Genomic DNA, 16920 nt, shown 5'->3' on the forward strand with positions numbered 1-16920 from the left:
TGAGTCCTGGCATGGACTGTGCAAGAAGAGTGACATAAAACACGGTCCGAGTGGGGTTCATCCAAGGATAGTTTATGTATGAATGATCAACGGCCCATATAATCAACAGTCCATAAAAATATCAGATGGCGAGATGCAAGCATCAGCAAATCGCCTCACTGCTGCTAAACTGCTCCTCACTGGAACACCCCACGTGAGATTGTTTTGGTTTGATGCAATCAAATGTATTATGCCGGTTTTTACATTTTAACATGGGTTTACCAAAGCTTCGTCCGTTTGAGAGAAGGCCCGGTCTTCTCCATCTCATCTCGAGACGGAGTCCTCTTCTCACAGCCTCGCCCAATTTTTTCCTGCAACAATTTGTGATTTTGCCCCCAAGATGCATGATAATCAGATGTCTCCGGAGTCCGTGCCGACTGGATAGCGAAGGTTGACCGGCGGTCAGGCTCACTTGATGCCAGTGACACCAGTTGCGGGGCGACGACAAAACGGCTCGAAGTTAAGTGGCCAAGTTGCTGAACTCCGCCCACCAGGCCTCGGTGTAAAGAACGCGGCCCTTTTTCACTTCAAAACCTAATTTGGAACTCTTATTCAATATACGATCTTTTAACGTGTACTATAACTTCTTTTGAAATTTTAAATTTATAGCAAAGATTTTGGGATGATAAGGAAAATAACAAAATAAATCTCTTAAAGAAAAGGGAAATTACAGCGTTTCTTTGAATATATATAGGAAAATAACATCTTTAGAATTTGAGAGAACATCTTGGAATATAGAATCTATCTCGTATGATCGGTCCTTCGTTGTCATCTAATGAGCGCATCTATTGATGCGTGCGCGTCGCGTAGAAACTTTTCGTAGATAATAGATGTTTTTACTTTGGTTTTTGACTTTTTGTTTCATGGTTTCCGACCCGTGTTTGACACTCGGTCGTTCCCAAATGAAACAGGCCTCAGGGAAACCGGCAAGTGCTCCGTCAGCCCATCGAGAGTGAGAGCCCTGAATGCGCGTTCAGCGTAAGCGCTGGCAAACGCCGGCACCATATGTCGTCAAACCGGCCCGAGCCTGGCTAGAACTGCGGGTGTGGACAAACTTAGCTAAGTCCGAGGGTGGAGGCGTTCGCGCCTCCACAGTATTGGTGATTGAGGCCTGAGAGGAATGACCAAAAACACCATTTTCAACGAATGTTGCAATAGCTCCCTTACCTCCGAAGATTTCACCAATATTTTTGGATATTAAGAAAGCCCTGCATCTTGGCTAATTTTGATGCTCTTGGATCATCAAATTTCCTCATTCCTTGCTCATCATAACATATTGAAGATGGTGGGTTGCAAAAGCCAAGCATGAGGTCCGTAAAACAGCATTTTAGTGTAAATCCATACGCTTTCCTCAAGAAAAAAAATGACAGGTATCCTCATTGAAACTGGTTTGACAGATCTGAGGGCATCAAAATGGTGTGGGATGCTTGTGGGAACATGCATTTGGGCATGTTCACTCAAGATTCCGAGGGAGCTCATTTGAAAAACAGTTATACCTTGACTGTTTTTGCCAGAATGAAGTTTTTTTTACTACACGCCTACGCTGCAAAAAAAAACTGTGTCAACTGTGAGCAGTTGACATGTGGTAACTCTGAGGAAGCTTGTGGTATTACACCAGCCTTACTCAAGGTTTGACTCAACCCAAGCTTCAATGCACAGTCACTGTGCACCTTGCACAGTGACTGTGCCAACAAAGACACTTGTGCATTCATGTGGAGTTACAATGGCAGCTTGGCTTGAGTATCCTGCATGTCAACTGCAAGCAGTTGTCCAAGTTTTTTTTGCAGTGCTAGTATCTTGGGTTTGGGAAGAAGGAAAATGCACACAAAGGTGGCAGGAGATAGCCAGGCATCCCAAGAGTCTAAGTGTAAATGTAGAGGGGGATTACACCAAGGCAGCACCGTGCAGGGGCCTTAGCATAAAAAGGCAGGGATTATTGTCATTTCTCTCAGGCAAATTTCACTGATAAGGCATCAGTCCCTCCCAGAGGGAGGCCGAAGCCTCCCTTGGGAGAGAATTAGTTAAGTTTGGGACATGGATCCCCCTCTGGCAAACCAATACTGGTGGTCAGTCACTACAGCCCAAAGCCAAAAGACTGCCGGTTCCAGCATACAAAATTAATAGGGGGTTTCAAAGTTGGCCAGATGAAACTTGCATGCACTTTTGCAATTTTGTGTTCAAGTGCATTCTTGAACACAGAGTTGCAGAAGTGCATGCAAGTCACATTTTACCACCCCCCCCCCCCCAAACCTGCTTGAAAGTTTTTTTGAATTTTGGAGTTCAAGAAAAGCCTTGGAAACCAACTTGCAAAAGTGCGTGCAAGCATGCATGGCCGGCTTTGAATCCCCCTAATACATAAAACCAGAAACAAACAAAGAGAAAAACTTTATTAAGATTTTTTGAAATGACTATGCTACTCGGCAAGTGAGATTTCTCGTTCAAGACTACCCCGACATCATCGTTTGATGGTTTTTCCCAACTTCCAAGTCCTGATATATAATTGCTTGAGCTTTGATTTTGCTCTCCATGAGTGCATTGGACAATCAAACTATTATGATAGGAGCATTCACTGGGTAATAACTAGAGATAGTGTTGGGAGCACCCCGGGGAGGAGGAGGTTGAACTTAATGAATCTATCCTTTCTGCTGGGCTGTAGAGATTGTATAACAGCTCTGTTTATGAAGCTTAGCGCAAAAACCCGTCAAAATAAAGGGTTTGGGCCCTAGCACTATAACTGTGCTGATGTAAACACTAGTAATGTAAATTACTAAACTTGTTACGTGGTAAATATGGCCACTACAAGGGTTTTAAACACTCTTTAAAAGAGGAGGATTTAGTATATGTAATTAATAATATATAATTATTAATTACAGGGAATAAATTTGGCGTAAAGAGTAGGTGGTAAGCGCTTAAACTGATTGGCTGCTTGACAGAGGTGGTGGTCTTACGGCAACTACTTATAAGTATAAAGCTTTAAATATGCTAATAAGGGATTTTTGATATTTAAAAGGTTTAATCCAGTGGATTTTACGTGCTGGGGATGGTTTTAAAGGAAAAGGGGCTACAGTAGTAGCAGAGGAGAATATTCACGGCAAACTTACGGTTTATGGGCAGTGAATGGTCTGGGGGATCTTTTCCTGAGGGTCAAGTAGGCCTCTATTTATAGAGGGGACTTCTGTGGGCCCAACCACTAAGTCCTTTTCTCGCTATGGGAGTATCCTGAGGTGTAGCCGTGAACAAGGCTTGGCTGTGGGCAATTTATTTGTATTATAATAGACTAATTTCCCTGACTCTGTCACATGACATGTTTATAACCAATTGTGTTGAGTTTTCGACCGGAGAACCCAAAAAGGGGGCGGAGATGCGGAAAGAATATGCTGGACAGTGAGAGGAGGATTTTCTCACTGGATCGGCTCAAGGGTGGAAAAAGAGGGAGAGAACCAATGAGTTGATTACTCTGGAATAGGCTATGGCCATATAGACTATGTACATGGCAGCAACTTGTGGGTGAGAATAAAATGAATAAAAAATGATAATGAATAAGAAACTTCTCAACTCATTGTAACATGTTAAAAGGTACATCAATACCCCCAGCAGAGAGTGTGCACACAAGAGGATAAGAGGGATTTGGGAAAGTTTGACAAACTAATCTAGGCAAGGAACAAAGTCAACAAGGCTAGTACGGTGAGCAAACATGACCGCTAAATACAAGCAGACCATAATATGTGGACTCATAAGTGTTGGATATCTTTGATCTGAAAACATGTACATAGAGGAGGATATAATAGGTGGAGATGGTGTGAGGAGAAAGTGAAGGGGTTTTAGGGATGAGTGGAAAGACAGAAATTCAACAAATTGTCATGTGAAAGAGCTTCAGTAGAAGTCTACATAATGCTTTCACGGGGTATTTTTACACAAGTAATATTACTCTTTAATGTACAATAGTTTATTTTTATGTACTTTGTTTATTTTACTAATTTTTTGTATGTAATACCTTTTTTGGGTGCTTTCTGGGGCCAATTCTTAATTATACAATTAGTACATGAAGGAATAGGTGTTGCAATACAGTCCAGAGAGTAGGATCAGGTGGATGACTACAGCAAGTCAGTTAGGTGGAGCGGGCCCTGGTACAACTCTATCTATCACTATACTAGGTTTAGAAAGCTTGTATCTAGTTATAGCATTGTTGTGCCGCTTCCCTTTTCTTTTTCTTCACTCATCTTTCTCCAAGTCATTCCCCGCGCACCTCAATAGGTGCATAGTTCATTTCTCTCTCTCATTGTTTGTCGTCGGCCTCCCATCATCGGCCTCCTTAGCTCACTGCGTGCTGTCTGGTTTTCTCAATAGGAATAAGGGGTTACTTTGAGTGGGTGACCCCCCTTAATTTATGATGAGGAATCTGATTCTGTAATAATAATTCACTAATTATTATTATTTACTAAGTTATTGCAGTCTTTTGGATACTTGATGTATCTCTAAGGCTGACATTGTAAGCTTTACAAATTGCATCCTGAATTCGGTACCCGGTGGTCGGTTGTACCCGCCGGAATGAGGCTGGGATGGGTCAGGACTGGATGTGCAGGGTAGCCTGGTTCTTGGCAGCAAACAAGTAATTTATAGAAGTATTCTGGTAATACCCAGGTAACGTGTGGACAACAGGACTCGACGAGAAAGCTCAGAGGTGGCAAATCCTGGAGTTTTCTGAAAGGAGTTTTCGTGTGGAAACCGTTTGGAGAACTCTGGAGAACTCGATTCACTGTGTGATTCCAGAGCGATGGGCTGAATCCAATTTAACCCTGCAAATGATGAGGGACTTCATTAAGTTATGGTTAAAAAGGAAGGAGGAATTGGACTCGGAGGAGCATGATAAAGCCGGACTATGCACTGCTGACACGAAAAGATGCCAAGGCCAATTCCCCCCCTTTTCGGAGAAGGTGGCCGGCTAGTAACTTGGTCCACTTGGTGCGCCGACACTCCACATCGCCAATACACTCGGAGCTCTACGGACTCCCGCTGTGCGCCGGTAAACACTAAAGATCATCCGTCGCCAAAACGGATTGTCGCCCTCAACCTTTTAATGGTGCATTGGTGCGGGCAGTCAACAGCAGTGGGAAAAGAAATCAGCCGCCCACAGAAATGGGACCTTCCAGCCCATTCTCACTGGACTTCAGCTCGACTTGGACTTGATGCGTTGGCGGTGTCGGTACACCTTTGCAAACGTCAGTTTTGTAACGACGGCGGACATTGATAGTCACTTCGGGCGATATGCCCCTGTGGCCTGCATGGTAGTAGATTGTGGGCAAACCGGTTTTTCATTAGTCCGATTCCATAGTAATAAATGCGTAAGTAGGGTCAGGTGTGGAGTGTGGGCTTTTGTACGCCGACCTCGGTCGCGGCGGAGACCTTTTTGCTTCTTCATCTCGGTTGGTTATTTCGACGGGAGCTTCCTCGTAGGTTTTCCCGCTATTCTCTCGCTCACCACGGGACTCAGTCATTTTGCACAGCTTTTACCCCGGGTCAACTCAGGTGATCTTCTCCTCTGCTCCCACCAGGCCCCGCACTGCCCTTTACCCGAAGAAACTTTTCTGAAGCGGGCATTGATTTCTCTGTCCAGTGACCCTTGGTGATTAACGCCGTCGTTTCCTCGCAGTGATTGAGTCCACCAAACGTATACATACCCATTACTTTCAAGTTGCTCTTCAACCAGCTTCGCCGGTCTCGTGAGGATACACTGTGCCAACCAAGCCTCTCTCTGCAGTCGACTCCTATTATTTTATTTTGAAACGACACCGTTCTAGCCCCTCTGTGATCAGTCGTGTTCACCAAACACATTCGCGTTGTCGGTGACTTCCCGTAAGCACAAATACACACATAACCACCAAGCCAACTCGTTTTCATCCCTTGTATACTCATTGACCGACAGCTTTAGCCCGAAGCGTTTTTTGTAAATTTTACAATCTCCAAAAAACATGTATTTGTTTACATGTCTAGGCGTGGCTACGTGTTATATCGGCCTTGCTTTTTGCTATCATGAAACCTATAACGAACAAGCTGCCTTGTCTCGGTCTAAGAAGGGTGCGAATTGGAATATGACATCTTGCTTGTGATCATTCACTCTAGAGACTGATCAATTGTGATGATTGTACTATTCTTCGTATAGGTTTTGAAGAAAGTCGTCTGGTTCCCGATCTTCTTTCGACGTTTGATCCTCAAGGAACTCTGGCTGTAAGTTCTTTGCTATTCAGGGCGTTGTTCCTTGAATCTTTATTAAAGCTGACCTATGTACTCATCGATTCTCCAGATCCACTTTGCTGATGATAAAGTTCTCCGACGTCCTGGGTTCCCAATGTCAGCTCGAGATACTCAAGCTAGCCCAAGTGTTCAGCTTTACCCTGAGTCCACCGGCCAGCTGGACTCAGCAGAGAAGTTTACATTGATCATGGTAGACCCAGATTCGCCCATCCATGCCAACCCATCTGGGTGAGTGAAGCCAGCAATCCGCTGCCCAGACTACTTTGTTTTAACGCCTGCAAGCTCGACCTCTGCTCAGGGCCAAGTTGCACCTTCTCGCCACCGATCTGGCTCTCGATCGGCATCATGAACCAGTCGAAACCTACACCCTCCTCAACAACACTCGATTCTTGTTTGATTGGCATTCACCGAATCCGGAGCCCCGCACAGGCGTTCACAGGTACACTTTTCTGTTGTACAAAGGTGTTGCCTCACAGACGTCTCAGCAGCCTCTTCAGGCCCCGGACTTCAATAGCTCCGGTTTCAATCTCGCTCAGTTTACGCGTGATGCCGGGCTTCAAAATCCGTATGCTGCGGCTTTTATGAATGTTGATTCAGCATCCAGTGAGCTGTTATGTTCCAATTTTTTTGTATTCCCCTTTTGATTATCAACTATACTGACTAGTCTGACTACATGACGATGTCTCACAACAGATGCCCAAGGCAACAGTGCATCAGGCCGATCGATTGATGTATATACCCTCAGCACTACAATTGCCCTGTCCGTTCTTGCGGCAATCTACCTCTCCTAAGCTTTCGCTTCATGACATACCATTGGTGTCTAAATCTGATTTAGCATCTCAAACGCAGTTTTATGGCACATTCCTGTTCGAACACGTCTTACCACAAATGTGCACGCAAATATCTACCAGAACCCTGCTGACATTTTATTTTAGCACTTCTTATCATTCCCATCCATGGATGAGTCTTCTTATTTTCTATTTTCTATTTTCCATTCTTAATTGTTTCATAGTCCATTTCTCCATCCTTACTGATTGCTGTATATGTCATAAAATTAGGGAGTTGAAAAATCGACTCCCAGGAATTAATAAATCGACTCCCAAAAGTCGTTTACGTCGCGCGGACCGTCTCCGGACGTCCCCCCTGGGTCCTCAAGACCTCGCGCGGCCCAAAAGCATTTTGGGAGTCAATTAATTAATTCCCCTCTCGAGGATAGGAGTCGATACATTAATTTAACAAAAAATGACAGAATATACAAAAAAATTATATCTTGTCACTGTTGTACCTGAACTCCCTAAACCTTTTACAGCAATATAAATACACTCTTTAGAGAATATTGTGAGCTTCATGGCATTAGTACTCCTCAGGGAGACCCTGTGTAGCCAGGGGCAGATTTGGCGGATTTCCTACTAAGGCCAACCCCCAAAACCTTATCTGTGGTGCTCCAAATGGCCCCAAGATTTTTCAGCTATAAGAATATACTATTTAAAACATATGTTAAGCTTCACAGCATTAGTACTCCTCAGGGAGACCCTGTGTAGCCGGGGGGCGGATTTGGCCGATTTTCTACTAAGGCGAACCCCTGAAACCTTATCTACGGTGCTCCAAATGGCCCCAAATTCTTCCTGCTATAAGAATCAACTCTTTAAAACATAAGTTAAGCTTCACGGCATTAGTACTACTCAGGAAGACCCTGTGTAGCCGGGGGGCAGATTTGGCGGATTTCCTACTAAGGCAATCCCCCAAAACCTTATCTACAGTGCTCCAAACAGCCCGAAATTTTTTCTGCTATAAGAATAAACTCTCTAGAAAATATTACAAGTTCCAAGGAGGTATTGCACATCAGGCACACCTTTTATCCACCATGGTGTAGCGTAGCGCAGCGCAAACACACTATTTTTTAGCGTAGCGTTAGCCCAATTGCACGCATCTGCGCTAAAGCTACACGCACAGGGTGCAAAGCTATCTTAGATTCTAGTTTAGTGTTAGCGCAGATATGCGCGATTGCGCTAATGCTATGCTAAAAAATAGTGGATTTGTGCTGTGCTACGCTACACCATGGTCAACAAAGGTGTGCCTGATGTGTAATACCTCCTTGGAGCTTGTAATTTTTTCTAGAGAGTGTATTCTTATAGCAGAAAAAATTTTGGGCTGTTTGGAGCACTGTAGATAAGGTTTTGGGGGATTGCCTTAGTAGGAAATCCGCCAAATCCGCCCCTGGCTACACAGGGTCTCCCTGAGGATTACTAATGACGTGAAGCTTAAAATATGTTTTAAAGAGTATATTCTTATAGCTGAAAACTTTTGGGGCCATTTGGAGCACCATAGATAAGGTTTTGGGGGTGGGCTTTAGAAGGAAATCCGCCAAATCCACCCCTGGCTACACAGGGTCTCCCTGAGGAGGAATAATGCTGTGAAGCTCACAATATTCTCTAAAGAGTGTATTTATATTGCTGTAAAAGGTTTAGGGAGTTCAGGTACAACAGTGACAAGATATAATTTTTTTTGTATATTCTGTCATTTTTTGTTAAATTAATGTATCGACTCCTATCCTTGAGAGGGGAATTAATTAATTGACTCCCAAAATGCTTTTGGGGCCGCGCGAGGTCTTGAGGGCCCAGGGGGGACGTCTGGAGACGGTCCGCGCGACGTAAACAACTTTTGGGAGTCGATTTATTAATTCCTGGGAGTTGATTTTTCAACTCCCTAAAATTATTGGACCTCTGTTAGCAAAGATCATGATGAAATTTTGCCAGGAAGAGCTACAGCACTACTGCAAAGGTAAAAGCAAAATTAAGACCAAAAAATGAAACCCGCAAACTTCCACTTTGCATTAATGTTCCATAGCTTCCCTGTATTGTAGAATAAATCATTTTCTTTTCAATACATATTTGTTGTATTAGTCCAGATAATCTGACCAGTTTGTAAAAATTGCAATGATAAATGTGAAAAAGTACCCTTAGATTGACTGCACTGCAGACATGGTGTTAGTTGTACCAACAGGCTCCCTATGACAAGCTATTAAAGAGGCTTGTATTTGTTTTAATCTCAGGTGGTCTAAGTTTTAATTGTCTTAATTCTGTCCACCTGGTCAATTGATATCCTGGAGGACTTCCCGTGAACTTTGAATAAATCTGGAATTTCAGATTTTGCAGGGAACTCTGGAACCTGGAACTCTGGATCCCTTTGCGGATCTTTGGGGACCTAGATTTCCCTGCAAAATCTGATATCTGGCGGCTCAGATCTGACTTTCCAGATTGCCAAGAAGTCCTCCCCTATTTCAGTAGGACAAAACATCAAAAAATATCAATCTCCCTGGCTAAAAATTTCATCAGTGCTCTCAGATTGGGACAGTTTGTTATTTTGAAAATCAATACAAATATTGCAACAGAAAAAGATGCAAGTCAAGCTGTCATGGACTCAATTGGGGGCATTATAAGGCAGTTGGGGGTCTGATGACAGTCACCTTAGACCAGTGGATGACTTTCCCCCTGAGTTTGCGAGCCTCCCAGATCTCAATTTACACCCCCAAACTCTTAATTTTCAGTAAAAAGGAAAATGTATTCCTAAGCCTGCAGCTCATTGCTTTCATGTGCATTGGTTGTGGTTTTGGTAGGTAGCTTCTTTTAGGATCTAGCATCCAAGTGTCAACGGTGGGCCAGCTACGCTAACCGTAGCGTTAGCGTGGCGTAGCGTAGCGTAGCAGAATTCCGCTAAATTTTAGCGTAGCGTTAGCGGAATTGCGCCTTCTCTGCGCTAACGCTACGCGCAAAGGGTGCGGAGCTAATTTAGCTGTTAGCGTAGCGTTAGCGCAGATGCACACAATTGCGCTAACGCTACACACGCAGGGCGCAAAAGAGCGCGCGCTACGGTGCGCCACAGTGCTTTTAGCTGAAAAAAGGGCCTTTTTGTTTTGCTAAAAGCGCCGTAGTGCAGCATAGCGTAGTGACTGTAGCGGCGCACTAACACTAACAAACAATTGGCGCGCTGTTAGCGCCGCTGAAAGTTAGCACAGTGTAGCAGCACTAATAGCGCGCTAACGCTACTCAAAATGGGCGGGCGCTTTTTGCCGCTACGCTAACGCGTAGCGCTGAAATAGCGTAGCGGCCCACCGTTGCAAGTGTCCAGGTGATTGTTTCACCAAGTATTTACCTGCAATCAATTGGGTCACGCATCAAGGAGATGGGAAGCAAAGGTATGACACTATTACTGGCGCTGGGTGATTTATGTTAATGAGTCTGTTCTATGGCAATGAGAATCAGTCAGACGGCCTAAGAGAGATAGATGGGCCAAGTTGACCTAAGTTGACTCACTTGAACTGTTACTTGAAGGAGAATTGTAGGATCTGGTGAAAATCATTCCAGCTCTTTCTACCTTGGCTTCTATCCTAAAAAGCCAGCACCACAATCTTTGTAGATCTGAAATCCCCAAAGATGTTGTTTCTAGCGATGGATGAGATCTGAATCTGCAGGGGTTGGATCTGGATCTACAGGGGTCTTCAGATCCAAAGAGTACTCTGGGACAAGCTCGATGGGACTTTTTTGTACAAATCCATCAGAGACCAAGGGGAATCCTCCATCAATTTTTACTACTTCTCTCGCCATGCAACCTCTCAATCTCATCCAAACCACCTCCACTTCGAGGTCCCTGTTCAACTCATTAAGATCCTCGAACCGTCTCACTTCACGAGCCACGACATTTGCTCAGAACCTACGCCATCTGGCCACCAGCCGAACCACTCCAGCTGAGGGGAGTCGACCTCTCAGACAAGAACCGGATAGCGCACAGTTCACAGTCTCCAGATCGGAGATCGAACACTTCAACAAGTTGGCCTCGACATGGTGGAACGAGCATGGCGCGTTTGGGTTGCTACACAGGATGAATCCGGTCCGAGTTCAGTTCATCAAAGAGCGCCTACTCTATGACGTTTCGCGGATCGCCGAGTCCGGATCGGGAGAAGCCGAGAGCCGATCGCAAGGTCCGGCTTCGTACGATTTCCTGGCCAACAAACAGGTACTCGATGTCGGCTGTGGGGGCGGAATCTTCTCAGAAGTGCTCGCAAGACTCGGCGCTCAAGTCCTCGGTATCGACGCCGCAGAGGACAGCATCAAGGCCGCCCGTCTACACGCCCAATCCGATCCTCAGCTCAACCCTCTTTCCAACCCGAATCCAAAACTGCTCTATCGCCACTGCTCCGTCGAATCCTTACTCCAATCCGATAACTTGCATCATCATGGGCGGTACGATATCGTTTGTGCTATGGAGGTCATCGAACACGTTGAAAACCCTGCGGGATTCCTCACCGCTCTAGCCGAGCTAACTAAAGTATGATTGATTCTTCTTTTTTTTGAATCGCCCAAATTTTTTATTCATTGATTTTTCCTTTTTTTGCATAATTCTTTAAGCCGGGTGGACATATCATCCTTTCAACCATCTCCCGGACGCCGCTCTCAAAATTTCTGACGATCACGGTAGCCGAATCCAACCTACCAATCGTCGGCATCGTCCCCCCGGGCACTCACACTTACAACAAGTTCATCAAGCCAGAAGAGCTCACCGAATTCTTCCGTGGCCAACTCGGTTGGGCAACCTCTTACGAAAGGTCCGATCTCGAAACCCGTGGATGTACCTACGATCCACTTGCCGCTAGGTGGAAGCTTTTCCCCAGAGACGCCTTCTGGGGCCAGTGGTGCAACTATTTCTTCGGTGTAAAAAAACCTCTGTAATGCTGCCTATCGAAACGTAGGCATATATATCCCTTTAGCTTTATTTATACCCTTCTTTGAGCTTGGTTAGCACTCGGTAATGAATATTGGTTTGAATGTAAATCAGAAAGGCACACAATTGCGCAGTTCCTTTTTAATTACGTTTTCTGAGATCTTAGTGACAATCACAAGATTTATCTCAAATAAGAAGTACAATGAAAATGAGTAAAATTGCAAGCAGCGCGCTCTTGAAGTGATAGAGGACTGAAGTCACAAGTTATAAGTAGCCACTTGTGAGAATCCCCTGCCAGACTCAATAATCGTTATAGGTCCGTCGGGGTGGTGATTGCGAACGGCGTCTGTCATCTCGTCGGCGTTCGTTTGGGGACACCGGGCGTTTATGTCGATCGTGAGCAGGAGGGGATAGCGGGCGTGAGTGGCGATTGGAATGAGATAGTGATTTGGATGTCCGATGGTGATCGGACTCGCGACGGCGGTCGGACGCGCGATGGCGATCGTCTGGTTGGCGAGAATCATTTCGAGCAGATGTGGATTCTCGAGGAGATGGGGCCAGTTCAGAAGATGCTCGGTCAGCGAGCCGATCAGGTGAGCGACTGAGGCGCTCATGATTCGAGCCGGGAGGGTGCGGGGAACGGCGGCAATCCTTAGAATGCGAGTCGCGATCCTTATAATGCGAATCGCGATCCTTATAATGCGAATCGCGATCCTTATAATGCGAATCGCGATCCTTATAATGCGAATCGCGATCCTTATAATGCGAATCGCGATCCTTATAATGCGAGTCACGATCCCCATGGCGGGAGTCCCGATCCCTATGTTGCGAGTCTCGATCCCTACGATGTGAATCGCGATCCTTATGATTTGACCCATGTCGGTCTGGTGAACGATCATCAAGTCGATCCGAGCGGGAACGCCTGGAGATTTCTGGTTCGGCGTGTTTTGAGTACTTGGAGTACTTTTTCTTCGCCATCTTTTCCTCTAGTTTCCGTTCCCTTTTGGCGGCCCGTTCAGCCTTGCGTGCCGCCTTCTCTTCCTTCCTCCTTTTGATATCCTCCTCACCATCAGAGTCCCGGTCGTCTTGCTTTTCACCACCGCCTCGAGCAGGGCCGAGCGGAATGGCATTCGAGGAGGTTTCTGGTGCGTTTGACATCGGATCCCGAGGGGCTGGTTTGAAGCCACTGAATTCAATCCAATCAGTGTTTCAAATGAAATCGCGGTCAATCAGCAATCGGCCGACCCTTGAGGACAAAGTGAATTGGTTTGTCGTACAGTGCTGCACTGAGTGCATCTTCTTCGGCGGCCTTGATTCGCTTGATCTCCTCTCGCTTGGCTTTCATCCGCTCGTCTTCGTCAATCGCCCCACCATCCTTGTTGTACCACGTAATATCTTTGTTCTTTTGCCATCTACCAACGGGGGCCAGTATTGAATGACCTAAATAGTTTTCCCGGTCCTTGTCGTCTGCTACGTCTGACCATTTGAAGTCGCCCTGTCCTCCTCTGATTGAAGATTTTACCCCATCGAGCGGTAGCAAACATACTTTCATAGTGAGGCTCTTGAAGCAGACTCCATGGGAGAAAACTGGCGATGGAAACACTCACCGTGTACCACCTCGAATTGGTCCCGAAAACATATCCAACGGATCACCAAGTTTGCTAAGGGATAATGAGGAATGATTCGGTCGTTGTCGTGTTCGAAGATGTCGAAGCTCAGCAGTCTTGCGCAATACTCAGGCTCCAGACTCCATCGAATTCGGGCCACCCGTACTGAGTCCAAATACCCGAACCCGAGCGCAAATCAGGGGCGGCCAGACTCATTTCCATCACTTATGGTATTCAAAATTGAGGCCCCGTTTGGAGCCAATATAATTATAGGTGATATGATCATTTGTAAATTCAATGAAAAATACAAAACTCAACATAAAGAATCCAATTTTTTTTGTAGGAAACCTACAGTACTGGTCTCATCAACTATGATGTCAGATTTAACTGATTTAGCCATCTTCAGCACCATAATACCATTATATTGCTTTGTTTTGGTCAAAAGCAATATAATGGTCCTACAGTACTGAATATGGCTGAATCAGTTGAATCTGACTTCATAATTGAAGAGACCAGTATTGTAGGTTGCCTAGGAAAAATATTTGGAGGCTTTATGTTGAATTTTGTAGTTTTCATTGAATTAACCAATGATTATATCACCTATATTTATATTGGCTCCAAACAAAGCCTGAATACATAAAATATTTACATAAAATCATAATGGCATAACCCCCGATTTTGGCAGGGAGTTATAAATATATGATTTTATGTCGCTCAGGCAATAGTGAGAACCCCCTTTAACCATCCCCCGACCCCATCTCACACATATCTCATCACACATAACAAACCGAACCAAAAAAACCTACTCATCTAACCAGCCAACAGACCAAAAATTCCAACTCATCTAACCAGCAAACAGCCATGCCACGACAGACGGAACGAAAATCATTGATCCGGGACCTTCAGTTCCTCCTGATCACCTGCTTTGCAAGACTACAAATCAGCGATCAGAATTATCGAACCATCATAACCGGCCGACGCTTCCCTTTGTTTTGTATCATCATTGTGGCACTACTTGAAAAGGTTGAAGCTCCTGATCAAGATCTCCTTCTTTCTCTGGTGGTCATCTTGCTCCTCCGTTCGCGATCCAGGTCGAGATATCAGCTCTTAAGATTTCAACATTGCTCGTGGTAGGCTCGAACAACACACGCACAGGCAGAGGGAATCCTCCAGCTGATTACTACGGTATGCAACCGCCGCTACTTGGCACCCAGAGCTCCTCGTCCCCTAATCTCAACGATTTCACAAACTTTTGAGGTTTTCTCAAATAATACTGATGCTGTCTTTCTCAGATGGGTGAGTTTTTTGCGTGTATTGCAGACTTATTCTTTTTCTCAGATTAACCAATATTGTTTTGTTCTAGGCTAGGATGACTTAGGACAGTTTTTATGCGTTGTTGAACAAAATAAAAGACCACCCGGTGTTCATGAACGACTCGAATCACCACCAAGCACCAACTGAGTGGCAATTGCTTGTTGCACTAGCTCATTTGGGAATCAACGGTAATGGTGGATCACCGCATATTCTGAGAGAGGTATTCAACATATCTGTTGTGTTGGCAGACTTGTCTCTTGCTGATGCTATTGTTACGCCAGGAGCTGTAGTTAGCTTCGACCGTAAGCCAATCAACAATCAAGTCCATCTCGGACTTCCCGTCAGCATTCCGCGTCCTTGTCCATGACCTCGGAGGTTTTCTAGCGTGTGGAAAAGACCACCCGGTGTTCATGAACAACTCAAATCACCACCAAGCACCAACTGAGTGGCAATTGCTTGTTGCACTAGCTCATTTGGGAATCAACAGCAATGGTGGATCACCGCATATTCTGAGAGAGGTATTCAACATATCTGGTGTGTTCGCAGACTTGTCTCTTGCTGATGCTATTGTTACGCCAGGAGCTGTAGTTAGCTTTGACCGTAAGCCAATCAACAATCAAGTCCATCTCGGACTTCCCGTCAGCATTCCGTGTCCTTGTCCATGACCTCGGAGGTTTTCTAGCGCGTGGGTTTGGTGTCCCACTCGGCGCAGCCGTTGAGCCTTGAGCACGTGGGTTTGGTGTCCCCCTGGGCGCAGCAGTTGAACCTCGAGGAGCTTTAGATGTGCCTCCGCGCTTCCGACCTCTTTAGCGGAGTGATATGGAAGACTCGCCATCTTTGGTGTCGTTTTGATTCGCGGCAGGTGGTTGGTTTGGTTGGGGTGATGGTTGGTTCATATTTTGGCTGGGAAGAACCGATACAAAAGAGGACGGAGTGGCCGTTCCGGGCTGCATTGGACTTTTCCAAAGGTCAGTTTTTTGCACCAGCAGACAAGTGGGGAATGGATCAGTGCCACTTACAAGAGCAGGGGTAGGTTGAAGCCAGGGGAGAACTGTAAGAGCATCCTTACCGGTTGAGCTATGTTGGCGCAAGTTTTGACTCGCAGCTGTTGCAAACTAACTTAGCGACAGCGATTCAGCCGTATCGGTTTGGCTTGCACGGGGTGGAGCTGAGTGGTGGGCGCGGGAAATGGCAGTTAGCTTCGAGCTAACCGTCACTAAATGTAGTGACGGTTAGCTGAAATTCAACCTTCCCACTAATTTAGCTTGGGCTTAGCTACACCCGGTGTGGTTGAGATTGGTGGCTAAACTAGCTAATTTCGAGCTAAACTAGTCACCAGTAAGGATGCTCTAAGGCACCATTCAAAGGTGTGCCCAGAAACTGAACTTGAGACTGCAAGCCTGGCAAAGGAGATCCTTGGCTTGATGGTGGTGGTTGCCCCGACATTTTGAGTGTGATGCAGCCTGGCTCTTCCCGGCCGGCTGTGTTATGACGTGTCATTTTAGGTATCACATTATCATCATTGTTTCACATACTTTCATTACATCATCACATACTTCATTACATAGTTTCATTATGGTTTTATACATTTCTTCTCACCAACCCAATTACATAATCAACCTTGTATATATATTCTATTTGTGGTGTAATCTTATTCTTCCCTTGGGGGAGTTTCTCATCTCATTCTCGCCGTATCCTGATATCTTTGCTCTTCAGGTTATGAGCCCGAGTTTGTCCATCACCACCACTGAAATCCTAAACGTGGCGACCCGCGTGAATGTGAGTTTGTCCTCATCCAGTCCGCAACTGACAGTCATGGCAATGTCGAATCAACAAGGCCGTGGTACTCGGTTTTGAGGTCGACGTCCTGGAAGAGGTCAAGCAGGTGTTTCAAGTCCTGGTCACCTTGCTCCCGATTCTTGGGGCCAATCTCACATTACTCCTGAGTCTCCGTGTAGTTCTTGTTGGGATTGGGAGCACTGGGCTCCAG

The 16920-nt window shown here is 45.5% G+C and overlaps 3 protein-coding genes across 3 annotated transcripts; 2 read left to right on the forward strand and 1 right to left on the reverse strand.

The window, feature by feature from the left end:
- Nucleotides 1-6008: 6008 nt before the first annotated feature.
- Nucleotides 6009-7082, forward strand: PtA15_2A812 (uncharacterized protein; the record flags this gene model as incomplete). Its single annotated transcript, XM_053166871.1, has 5 exons — nt 6009-6114; nt 6200-6264; nt 6341-6519; nt 6590-6894; nt 6985-7082. 5 exons carry the CDS (start codon nt 6009-6011, stop codon nt 7080-7082), a joined length of 753 nt encoding a protein of 250 aa, XP_053018050.1.
- A 3811-nt stretch (nt 7083-10893) lies between these two features.
- Nucleotides 10894-12017, forward strand: PtA15_2A813 (uncharacterized protein; the record flags this gene model as incomplete). The annotated part of the gene is made up of 3 exons (XM_053166872.1): nt 10894-11184; nt 11305-11616; nt 11697-12017. The coding sequence occupies 3 exons, from the start codon at nt 10894-10896 to the stop codon at nt 12015-12017; spliced, it is 924 nt and encodes a 307-aa protein (XP_053018051.1).
- A 292-nt stretch (nt 12018-12309) lies between these two features.
- PtA15_2A814 (uncharacterized protein) lies at nt 12310-13561 on the reverse strand (the record flags this gene model as incomplete). Its single annotated transcript, XM_053166873.1, has 2 exons — nt 12310-13181; nt 13255-13561. The coding sequence occupies 2 exons, from the start codon at nt 13559-13561 to the stop codon at nt 12310-12312; spliced, it is 1179 nt and encodes a 392-aa protein (XP_053018052.1).
- Between the last annotated feature and the right edge of the window lie 3359 nt (nt 13562-16920).

The sequence above is a fragment of the Puccinia triticina genome, chromosome 2A (assembly GCF_026914185.1).
Source record: "Puccinia triticina chromosome 2A, complete sequence".
NCBI lineage: Eukaryota > Fungi > Basidiomycota > Pucciniomycetes > Pucciniales > Pucciniaceae > Puccinia > Puccinia triticina.